Consider the following 12671-nt stretch of genomic DNA (forward strand, 5'->3'; position numbering starts at 1 on the left):
TTGTATATATTAGATATTAAATATTTATATTAAAATATTAACTATTTTAAAGTTTAAAGATTTAAAATATAAAATATTAATATTATTAATATTAAAAATACAGTCATTGCTCTCTGGCAGGTGATGGTACAGTAAGGAAAAAGTGGAACTCAGCCAAGCCCTGAAAGGGGAGGGGACTTTCTAGACAGAGAAAAAGTATATACAAAGGCATAGAAACCTGTGAAAACATGTTAGATTCAGTGAATTAATTACAGGCAAATAATTTGACTGTGTATAGGGTGGTGGTAAGAAATGAGGCAGGAAAGGACCAAGTCAGGGGGAGCCTCATATGCCATGCTGAGGCATGTCTTAAATATGAAAATAATGTCTTTCACACATTCTTCACTTTGCATATCAAACAAATAATTTTCCTTAAATATTTCAAAACATACTTAAAGAAGAAAGCTCTTTTATTTCTTGATTCAGTTTAAAAAATTGTCTTGTTTGTGCTAAAAAATTGCATTATAAAAAAGGATGTGGCATTTCAATGAGTCTTGAAGAGAACACAGAACTGGCAAGAGTAGGCATAGAATACCCAAGCAAGTACCTGGTCCAGAACTGATCCTTAGTCTCTGGGCAAAGGGAAACAAACCTCTGAGGTACAACTGAGCTGTGGCTGGTGAGTGGGCTCACAGGATCTGTCAGAACACCACTGTCAGTGTGAGATCTGAGTGTACAATATCCATGGTAGGGGGGCCATGAGACGGTGACCACTGGCCCAGTCACTGAGGCTGCTCCCACTGGGCGTATGGCTGGAGAAGTGTACCTACCAGATGTCTTCCTACAACCACACCACTGATCAACCATGCAACAGGAGTAAGAACAAACAAAACACTGCCATTGTGCACTGGAACTGAGGAGAGAAACAGTGTCTCTGCATCGCCTTCTCCTGGCAAAGCTTAGCATTGTGCTCACTGTAAAAAGAAAATACTTAGTTTAGTCCATTATCATAGACCAGTGCTGAGTGAATTTGGAGCTGAGGGGTGATAAATATGTAACGGGTACAGGATCAGACTGCATATAGTCTTGAACCTTTCACCTCTGTCTGGCTTACAATTGAGAAAGAAATATTAAAGTAGCCCCCGATATCCAGGAACTGATCTAGTTCTGAAGCTAGGGCTCACTGTTACTGCATACTGATCTGATGCTCAGTTGTGAAACTGAGCCATGTTGTTCTATAGAATATAAATAGTCCAACAGGAAGATCCAGTTCAAGCAACATCACTGTGCACCTCACAGAATACCAGACATTTTCTTCTCTCACTGAATACTAACTGCTGCTTCACTTCCTTACCAAATACAGTTCTAACTCCATATTAATCTGCCTTCCTTGTAGATCAGATTTATTGAGATACCCTGTCACAGAATTGCCTTGATTTGTGACAGTATCTAATCCAAAGCAAGTCTCTACTTCCTTATATCCTCCCTAAAATTATCCAAACCCAGCCCAGATGCTGTAATAGGTTATCTCTAAACCCTCTTATGAAGACACTCCACAGATCCCCAAGGTGTGTGTGCTCCCGGTCCATAAGGTGTAGTAAACCCACCTCGTTCAAACACAGGTGTGTTCCTGGGACTTTTGACTGAAGAGCATTGTTAGAATAAATGATTACTATTTCTTAACCAAATGGATCTTCTCATTCCTCCTTTTCCTTAAAAACATTATTTTTTTTTAATGTGTTTATTTTTAGGGAGAGAGAGTATGTGTGCTTATACATACAAGTGTGAGCTGGGAAAGGGTTTGGGACTGCGGGCAAAGGGAAAAAATCTTTCAAGCAGACTCCCTGCTGAGCGAGGAGTCCATGACCCATGAGATCAAACCAAGAATCGGACCTTAACCAATGGAGCCACCCAGGCACCCCTTAAAAACATTATTCTTGGGGCACCTGAGTGGCTTGCAGTCAGTTAAACATCTGCCTTCAGCTCAGGTCATGATCTCAGTGTCCTGGGATTAAATCCCACATGGGTCTTCCTACTCTGCTCAGCAAGGAGTCATCTTCTCTGCCTCTGCCCCTGATTCATTCTCTCTCACTCAAATAAGTAAATATTTTTTTTTAATTACTCCAGGGGCATCTGGGTGGCTCAGTGGATAAAGCCTCTGCTTTCAGCTCCGGTCATGATCTCAGGTCCCCGCATCAGGCTCTCTGCTCCGTGGGAAGCCTGCTTCCCCCTCTCTCTCTGCTTCCCTCTCTGCTTACTTGTGATCTCTGTCTGTCAAATAAATAAATAAAATCTTTTTTAAAAAATTATTCCTTTGGTTAAGCTGTTGCCATTGGCTCAGGTCATGATCTCAGTCCCCCTCAGGCTCCCTGCTCAGTGGGGAGCCTGCTTCTCCCTCTCACCACTCCACCGCCCCCTTGTGTGTGCAAGGTGCACGCACGTGCTCTCTCTCTCAAATAAATAGGTAAAAATCTTCAAACAAAGAAACAAACATTATTCTTAAGTAAGTTATTCATAAGCTAGAAATGTGTAAGGGATTGGAGGAAGAACATCCCCCTACATTAAATTACTTAAAGACATTTAAGCAGTTTTTTTCTCCCATTTAATGTTATGTAAAAACTGTAGTCCTTTTTTAAAACTTTGATTTTAGTGTTATTCTTTTTTTCCCTAAAGAAACTAATTAAATTAGAAACATTGACTTTTTTTTTTTATTTGTTTATTTACAGCATAACAGTGTTCATTGTTTTGGTATCACACCCAGCACTCCATGCAGTACGTGCCCTCCCTATTACCCAGCACCTGGTTCCTCAACCTCCCACTCCCCCACCCCTTCAAAACCCTCTGGTTGTTTTTCAGAGTCCATAGTCTCTCATGGTTCATCTCCCCTTCCAGTTTCCCTCAACTCCCTCTCCTCTCCATCTCCCCATGTCCTCCATGTTATTTGTTATGCTCCACAAATAAGTGAGATCATATGATACTTGACTCTCTCCTTGACTTATTTCGCTCAGCATAATTTCTTCCAGTCCCGTCCATGTTGCTACAAAAGTTGGGTATTCATCCTTTCTGATGGAGGCATAATACTCCATTGTGTATATGGACCACATCTTCCTTATCCATTCATCCGTTGAAGGGCATCTTGGTTCTTTCCACAGTTTGGCGACCATAGCCATTGCTGCAATAAACATTGGAGTACGGATGGCCCTTCTTTTCACTACATCTGTATCTTTGGGGTAAATACCCAGCAGTGCAATTGCAGGGTCATAGGGAAGCTCTATTCTTAATTTCTTCAGGAAACTCCACACTGTTCTCCAAAGTGGCTGCACTAACTTGCATTCCCACCAACAGTGTAAGAGGGTTCCCCTTTCTCCACATCCTCTCCAACACACGTTGTTTCCTGTCTTGCTAATTTTGGCCATTCTAACTGGTGTCAGGTGGTATCTCAATGTGGTTTTAATTTGAATCTCCCTGATAGCTAGTGATGATGAACATTTTTTCATGTGTCTGATAGCCATTCGTATGTCTTCGTTGGAGAAGTGTCTGTTCATATCTTCTGCCCATTTTTTGATATGATTATCTGTTTTGTGTGTGTTGAGTTTGAGAAGTTCTTTATAGATCCTGGATATCAACCTTTTGTCTGTACTGTCATTTGCAAATATCTTCTCCCATTCCGTGGGTTGCCTTTTTGTTTTGTTGACTGTTTCCTTTGCTGTGCAGAAGCTTTTGATCTTGATGAAGTCCCAAAAGTTCATTTTTGCTTTTGAAATTAGAAACATTGACTTTTTTTAAGGAAGTGATTATTTTAGAAAACTGATCTTTAACAATACCAAAAAACCCCTGATAATAGTTTATTTTTATAATTGTTTACAACAATAAAACTCTGTAGAGTTTTATTAAACTAAAGCAACTTTTATTTATTTCGGGTTTTTTTTTTTTTAAGTTTTTATTACGTAATCTCTGTACCCAACGTGAGTCTCAACTCACCATCCCAAGATGAAGATTTGTTATGCCCTTCTGACTAAGCCAGACAGGCACCCTGACTTAATAGCAGTTTTTAAAAGTTAGCAAATAAATACTGGAACAATCAAGTTATTTTTCTATTAGCCCATCTACATAGTACATACTGTACATTTTGAATACAGTCAAATTGTAAAATATGTAAATGAGGTGACTGAAGTTAATTTTTTCTTACCCTTAATTTTTCTTTTCCTTCTTCCTTTTTTTCCCCCTTTCTCTTAATTTTTCAATGAGCTCTGTTTTCCTCAAACTTCAGGAGTGACATGTGGAATACATCTTCCTGGTAGAGCAACAATGTGCTTTATTTTTTTTTTTAAGATTTTATTTATTTATTTGACAGACAGAGATTACAAGTAGGCAGAGAGGCAGGCAGAGAGAGAGGGGAGGAAGCAGGCTCCCTGCAGAGCATAGAGCCTGATGTGGGGCTGGATCCCAGGACCCTGAGATCATGACCTGAGCCGACGGCAGAGGCTTTAACCCACTGAGCCACCCAGATGCCCCTTGAATTTTCTTTATAAGTGGGCATGCAGATAATTAACTGAATTATATGAACATCCAAGAAATATGATTTTTGAGTACACAGTTTCTCCTCTGAGAGATGTGGGTAACATCTAGTCAATTGTCTATTTAAGTTGTGGCTATCCAGCAAAATTATGTAGTCTGATCCCACTAATTCATTTATTTGTTTAAAAAGTATTTTTACAGGGTCGCCTAAGTGGCTCATTTGGTTAAGTGTCTGCCTTCAGCTCAGGTCATGATCTCAGGGTCCTGGGATCCAGCCCCATGTCCGGCTCCAGCTCTGCACTCAGCAAGGAGCCTGCTTCCCCTCTCCCTTTGACCCTCCCCCTTTTGCCACCCCCAAATATATAAATAAAATCTTTAAAAAATACATTTTTTGGACATATGTTATATGTCAGATGCTGGGATAAGGTGCCAAAGTTACAAAAATAAAAAAGACTCCAATCCTTGGTTGAAATGGGTGACCAACAAAAGAGAATCTTAAAGATGATTCCCTGAATTTGGCCTTTTCATAGTTTATCTGCATGCCTTCTTACCCCTTATTTTTTTGTGTTTTGTTAGGACTTTTACAAGAAGAGGAGAAAATTATAACATTTGATGGCACATTAAATTTGGGCAGTAGGTGCTCTTGGATGGCTCGGACGGTTAAGCATCCAACTCTTGATTTTGGCTTAGGTCATGATCTCAGGGTTGTGAGATCTAGCCCCCTACGTCAGGCTGCATGCTCAGCATGGAGTCCGCTTGAGATTCTCTGTCTCCCTCTGCCCCTTCCCCTCTGCCTGTACTTGTGCACTCACGCTCGCTCTAAAAGAAATTTGGGGGCAGGGGGATGGGGATGGTCAGTAAGTTTTGATCAGCTGATCAGCACTGCAATAAACTGGGCCCTGTGCTTTATGGGCAAAACAGGATAAAATGGGTACCACTCTGTCCTTACTGAGCCCACAGTGGAGAAAAAAGCCCACAGGGCAAGTGCCATTATAGAGTCCTGTCATAATTCAGAGCTACAATTAGTAGGGACATTCAACAGATTCAGGGGTTTCAGGTCAGCTGTGCACCCATACCCATGTGATGAAGACCCCCATCTCCTATGGCTTAGACATCTGCCTGTTGACTAGCAAAATGGTAGGTAGCTGATTATCTGATCTTCTTTGACCCATCTCCACTGAGTACCAGCAGTCTCAGCCCAGCTTCTCTGGACCTCAACTGGTGTGTGTGTTCATATGAGTCCATTGGTGTGTGTGTGTTCATGTGAGTCCTTTGGGGTGTGTGTGTGCACGCACGCGCATGTGTGAGTCCATGTCCCCTCCCCACCTGAGGTAATTTGGTCAGCTCTTCATGTTCCTGTGTCAGGTCACCTGGTATTTGTGTTTTGAAAGTATTCCTATAAACAGGTTTCACTTTTAAAAGAATTTTTTAAGTAATCTCTACACCCAACATGGGACTCAAATCTAGAACTCCAGGATCAAGAGTCACATGCTCTACTCACTGAGCCAGCCAGGCACACCATAAAATTTAAGTCTTCATAGTGAATCACATAAGGAGACTTCTAAAGTATACTTGGTATGGATAGCTGTTGATTCATTACCAAAATCCTACTTTAGACTACTAAAGGTAGTTGTCTACAAAGTATAAAACAACATGAGAGAGATTTTTAAGCAGAAAACATCCTGTTTATGTTTGGTCAGGTGTTCTCTGGGTTGATAGAAACCAAATAGCATCTGATCATTTTTTTTAACCTTTTTTAAAAGGCTTCCCCAAAATCTTACTGCCCCAGATTTTACTGTTTTTGTGCATAGTGAATTCTGTGAGAGCAAAATTACAAGTCAATAATATCCTTTCTCTTCAATTTTTAAATCCAAAAAATTGCAGAAAATCAAAGGTTCTTTTTGTAACTCATTTATTGGAAAAGCAGACCTGAACCAGAGTGACCCTATTTAAATTTTTTATCTGTCCTATTGGGACACTCAAAAGTTTGCTGCGGAAATATTAATGTGTTTTATTAGAGGGTGCTAACCTAGATATTTCATGTATGTAGTATATGCACAGTATTACCTTTTTTTTAAGATCTTATTTATTTATTTACTTATTTATTTGAGGGATAGAGTGAGAAACAGAGCATGAGCAGGGGAAGGAGCAGGAGAGGGAGAAGCAAACTGTGAGGAGGGAGCCCCTACTCGAGGCTCAGGGCTTGATCCTGGAACTTCAGGATCATGACCTGAGTTGAAGCAGATGCATGCTTAACTAAGAGAGCCACCAGGCACCCCACAATACTACCTTTATAAAAGAAATAATGAATTCTAAACACATCTGTCTCTAAAGGCTTAAATAAGGATTATAGACAATGGACGTATAAAGCACCCCCATGGCAGAGTAGTTTAAGAGGGTCACCTCTTGTTTGTAACTGTGTGAGGTAATGGATGTTAACCAAACTTACTGTGGTAATCATTTCACAGTATATACATATATCATTGTGTCATACACCTAAAACTAATAGTGTTATATGTCAATTATATCTCAATAAAATCGGGAGGGCACTTTAATATTATAAGCAGTTTGTGGTTTTGATTAATTCATGTGAAGAAAACAGCAAAAATCAACCTTTAATTTTCAGGTAACTTTCACTTTGTTTCTAGATTTGATAGTTATGTAGTTGGGGGTTAAATATAGGAAGTATGATTATGAATGCATATATCTATGATTTCTTATACCCACAAAATGAAGGCTAAGATAAATACAATCAGGATAACCATAGGCCATAACCTTGATCATATATATAAGAAAAAAAGAGCCTCTGAATTGGTGATTATATTGATATGCATGTATACAAAAACTGATCAGTAGCAGTATCCTGGTACATTTTTAGTGGGAGACATACCAAGAGCAATTTTATTAGTTCTTCTTTCCTCCACATTTCCTCCACATTGTATACATATGCATGTATACAAAAACTGATCAGTAGCAGTATCCTGGTACATTTTTAGTGGGAGACATACCAAGAGCAATTTTATTAGTTCTTCTTTCCTCCACATTTTAAGGGAATGTAAACTTACATACCGGTGATTTCAGAAGGAAGAATAAGATAATGTTTCCCACCTACTCAAACCTCCTTAGTACCATTCAAGTGAAACCATTGAATTCTTTAATTATGCTGGGAAAGAATTGACCTATTTTCTGCATGATCACAAAGAAACACTTTATTTATTATAATAAGATCTTTTTTCTGAAAATTAGTATTTTCAAGCTTAATGCAGTGATTATGTTTTTATTTGGAATCTTCCCCTCCTTTTTTCCTTGTTCTGTACAGATTATCAACGCTTGATGACTGTGGCGGAAGGCATCACCACACTTTTGTTCCCATTTCAGTGGCAGCATGTTTATGTGCCCATCCTCCCTGCTTCTCTGCTACATTTTCTTGATGCTCCTGTCCCTTATCTGATGGGCCTTCAGTCAAAAGAAGGAACTGACCGTTCTAAACTAGAACTTCCTCAAGAGGTAAAACTTATAATGAGTGATAAAGCATTTGCTATTTGTTGATTCAGGTCAAGGCCACTTTATTGTTAGACAGCATTGTCTTTGTCTAAACTGTGTCTCTGATGGTCCTGAATCTTGGAAGTAGAGCTAGGGTAGAGCCTGAGCCAAAGAGCACAAATCCTGACTTCTGAGGGTTACCATGACTAGTTATTAATTCAGCATGGTTCAAACAGGACAGTAGCAAATGTTCACAGCTATAAATTTGTGAAGATGGAACAAAAGTAGCATGATCTAGTTGCTTCATTATTCTAATAACATTTAATTTCTTTTCCCCATTCATGTTAAAAATTCTCCTTTTAAACAATATAGCCCGGGTTTTCACATGATTAAAATCTTTAAAGTCATTATGTTAATTGAGATGAATTTGATTCTTGACTTCCATCAAAGAAAAGTAACATCGCTCAGCAAGCTGTGGATAATGAAGATATCAAATACTTCAGCATTCTTTGTTTTCAGACCTAAAGCTAGTTACCAACTTTTTCTAAATGTCAGCTTGACTAGGTGATTGAGATAAAAATTCTAACCTCTGGCTTTAAGACCTCCTTAAGGTTACTATGCTTTCCGTGGGTTGTATTTTCAGATGTGGTTTAAGAAGAATATAGGAATTCTTGGAAGCATTTTGAATCTAGTTTTTGGCTGTCCTTAATGGTACTCAGAATTGGAATGTAAAACCTTTGAAATGAAGTATTGGGGCTCCTGGGTGGATTAGTCGGTTAAGCATCTGCCTTCTGCTCAGGTCATGATCACAGGTTCTGGGATCAAGCCACGTGTCAGGCTCCTTGCTCAGCGCGGGGCGCCTGCTTCTCTCTCTCCCTCTGCCTGCCACTCCCCCTGTTTGTGCTCTCTGTCAAATAAATAAATAAAATTTTTTAAAAAAATAAATACTGATGAGAGTGCCATGGCCTATTACAAAACATTAAGTAGTTAACTACCTTATATTATTAGCTCTTTAATTAGCACCTTTGTTAATAAAATCTTCCATGCTATGCTTTGCTTTTATTTGTTCTTATTTCCCATAGATGTTCTCATTTTAATAAGTGAATTTAAAATAACACACTAAGCCACAACCATTATACCCTGCAATGGATTCCTGTAATCATTCATTGCTTACTTTATTCCAGTGAATGTTTCCCTACCAAAATTAACATTTTTGTTCAGGGGAAAATAGCTTGATTCAGATCATATAAAATACATATGTAGTCTGTCTTGTTCTTTTTGAGCTTATGCATGTTCTCTGCTTTTGCCTCCCCATTATATCTCTTTTCTCTGTTACCTGAACTCTCTTGTTTTCTCTTTAATCTAAGTATCTTGTTGGTTCAAAAAAGTAATCCTTTAAATTTTCAAGGAAAAAGAAATAAAATAGCCATATCTATTTTAAATGAAATTTAAGATTAAGGACTTAAATAGTGTTGTGTTTTAGATTCCTGTTGAATATCTGGTCTATTTATATATTAACCAAATGATATTTTTATAAGATAATATGTTTAGGTGTACAAAATTCTTTCCATTTTTTATATGAATTCTAATTGTTGAGAGTTTTTAAATGCCCGCTTGATATTTTTGTAGTTGGGAAATCTTTTTCTCTCCATATCTGCATGTATTCTCTGACTCTAAAGATAAACTTAAAAATTCTGAATGCTCTTATAGCAATGTCTGTGATTTTCTAATTTTTTACTTATTAAATCACACTCTTTAATAAATGTACATGCCCATCTATTCGGAGAGTAGAAAAACAGGAAATAACCTAGGTCAGCTGTGAAAAAGCAGTGCTTCTGTATATATGTTAGTACATCATTATTTTAGAAGGAAATGCTAACAGCTGACTCTCTGAATAGATGAGCATGTACATTTATTGAAGTGTTGATCTAATGAGTAAAAAATTAGAAAATCACAGACATTGCTGCAAGAGCATTCAGAAGTTTTAAGTTTGTTTATCTTTAGAATGCACACATACCACTTTGTGCTTGTAACATTTTACAATGAGATGAAGTAATCTATTTCACATAATTTTGGAGAAGTAAGTATAAAAATAGCCATTTAAAAAAGTGACTTAAATATACTCACTCATAGTATTCACCTCCTCTCTCCTTTCCCTGAAAACTGTAGAATAAAACACAATAAGTAAAAATAGTGACAAGCCAAAAAAAAAAAAAAAAATAGTGACTGGGTTTCTTAGAATAGTTATGAAAATGATAAGTTTACAAAATGATTATTTTAAGAAGGCATGATTTTAGTTGCTAGATAACTAAGTACATAGACTTATAATTAACCACCCACTTACTTTCCCCATAGTTCTAAAATGATAGGCACAGGTAGCCATTTTGTTATATTGTTTTTTGGGGGTTGGGTTGGGGAGAGTGATGGTAAAAGATATAGTACTGTGGATGAATTGAGGAGAACTGTACCTCACTTTCTCCCATTCTTATCTTTACAGTAAATCGTGGGCAAAAAAATAAAAAACTAGGGGCACCTGGGTGGCTCAGTGGGTTAAAGCCTCTGCCTTCAGCTCAGGTCATGATCCCAGGGTCCTGGGGTCAAGTCCTGTGTCAGGCTGTCTGCCTAGCGGGGAGTCTGCTTCCTCCTCTCTCTCTCTCTCTCTCTGCCTGCCTCTCTGCTTACTTGTAATCTGTGTCTGTCAAGTAAATAAATAAAACCTTTAAAAAAAATCAAAAAACTAAATTAGAATTGCTTTTCCACTTTTCTTTTTGTTGTAGCTTACCCTGAGATTCTAGAGGACAATTTTATTTTACTTTATTTTATTTTATTGGAGAAGCATTCTTTATTTATTTTTTAAATTATTTTTATTAATATAGAATGTATTATTTGCCCCAGGGGTACAGGTTTGTGAATCATCAGGTTTACACATTTCACAGCACTCACTCTATCACATACCCTTCCCAGTGTCCATAACCCAACCACCTTGGCCCTACCATCCCAACTCCCCGACAACCTTCAGTTTGTTTTGTGAGAATAAGAGTCTTCTATGTCTGTGGGAATATTTTACATATTCTCTTCCACCTTACCCTTTGCCAGTTTAACTTCAGCCATTGAAAAACTATATCCCTTACTAAGCATGGAAAGAGCTGCCCTGGCCTCACATGCCTGGATACCTCCTTCTCCTGTGTACATTTTTGGGGTACCAAAAAATGACCATCTCCTTGAGCCATATTCATTCATTCACCATACAGTTGTCTCATATACTACCAGTGTAGGAGACATTAAATAAGATAAAATTTCTGCTTTCCAAAATAAGTCATTTATAAATATTAATAACAGATTAAAAGAGAAAATAAGAGGAATGAATGAACTAAATATATATGTGGAGGAAATCAGAATGCCTTTAGGGTAGGGACATAGGAAAGCTTCATGGCAGAAGAAATGATTGAATTTCAAGTCTTTGTTGCCTTTCTATTAAGGGAATGTTTTTTCTTTTTTTTTTTAAAGATTTTTTTAAATTTATTTATTTAAAATTTTAAATTTAAAATATTTAAAAATTTACTTGTTTATTTAAAAATTTTTTAAAAATTTATTTGACAGGGGGAGCAGAGGCAGAGGGAGAAGCAGGCTTCCCCACTGAGCATGAAGCCTGATGTGGGGTTCGATCTCAGGACCCTGAGCCAAAGGCAGCCACTTAACCATCAGAGCCACCCATGCGTCCATGTTTTCTATTTTTTTTCCATGTTTTCTATTTTTAATTAGAAGTGATAACTTACCATGAATGTGTGAGCAGCATCGATCAGTTAAGATACAGAAATAGTCCTAAAACAATGTAAAACAGAGAGTCAAGTGTATTTTTCATTATGTATATAAAATTTCTTGAGCTCTTCTGATAATAATTTTTATTATTATAATAATATTAATTAATTAATAATAATATTATTTTATTATTATTATTATTATTATTATAATTATAATTATTATTATTATTTTATTAAAATTTAAAAAGTGACTTATCCGAATGCCCGATTGTATGGACTTCTTTGTTTTAGGAAAAAAGGCTTTTTGGTTTTTCTTCATTTAGTCTTCATAAGTTAGCCCTGTTTTCATTTTGTGATAATCAAGGCCCTAAGGGGCCCATATACACAGTCATGGGGAAGTATCTGAGACTTATGGGAACATTGAAGCCAGGTCAGTAGTGTGGTGCTGGAACATCCACCGTGCTCTACCCTTTCAGCTCAGCAGAAATTGTAGGAGCATAACAAGCTTTAAAATTTCCCAGATGTAGTGTTTTTTCATAGAAGAAGGATAGAAAAGGGTAGCAGGAAGGCATTAATGAAGGAGACAGTACAAAATGTAAGTGGTGGGAGGTTGGTTGGCTAACATTTAGATTAACAAGTTGGTGAATTTTTTTCTTCCATTTTTAAAGATACTGAATCATCCATTTGAATTGTAGTGACCTACTTTCTCCCCTAAGCCTTTCAACACATCCTGCTTTCTAGAGACTAGAGATACGTATATAAAGATATGGATTTAAAGAAAGCTGTAGGCAGCAGTACTGTCTTCAGAAAGATTCGACTTCATCTCTTATTTTATTTAGAGGAAACTACTGATCTTGGAGATGAAGAAAATGGGAGAAAAAAATCTTTTAAGCCACCAGGCTGTTTGAGGGTGCTTACAGGTGTCAGGAA

At 37.5% G+C, this 12671-nt stretch overlaps 1 protein-coding gene across 7 annotated transcripts in view; it reads left to right on the forward strand.

Moving 5' to 3' along the window:
* Positions 1-12671, forward strand: part of DENND5B (DENN domain containing 5B) — a 216369-nt gene that overhangs the window by 128825 nt on the left and 74873 nt on the right. For all 7 annotated transcript variants that reach the window (XR_006819526.1, XR_006819523.1, XR_006819522.1 and 4 more), the window contains one exon: positions 7817-8004. Coding sequence is in view for 2 of the 7 variants with exons in the window: in XM_046010883.1 (XP_045866839.1) it covers positions 7817-8004 (188 nt within the window). In the remaining 5 variants the exon portion in view is untranslated. The remainder of the gene's footprint in view (positions 1-7816; positions 8005-12671) is intronic.

This window comes from Meles meles, chromosome 7 (assembly GCF_922984935.1).
Source record: "Meles meles chromosome 7, mMelMel3.1 paternal haplotype, whole genome shotgun sequence".
Lineage (NCBI taxonomy): Eukaryota > Metazoa > Chordata > Mammalia > Carnivora > Mustelidae > Meles > Meles meles.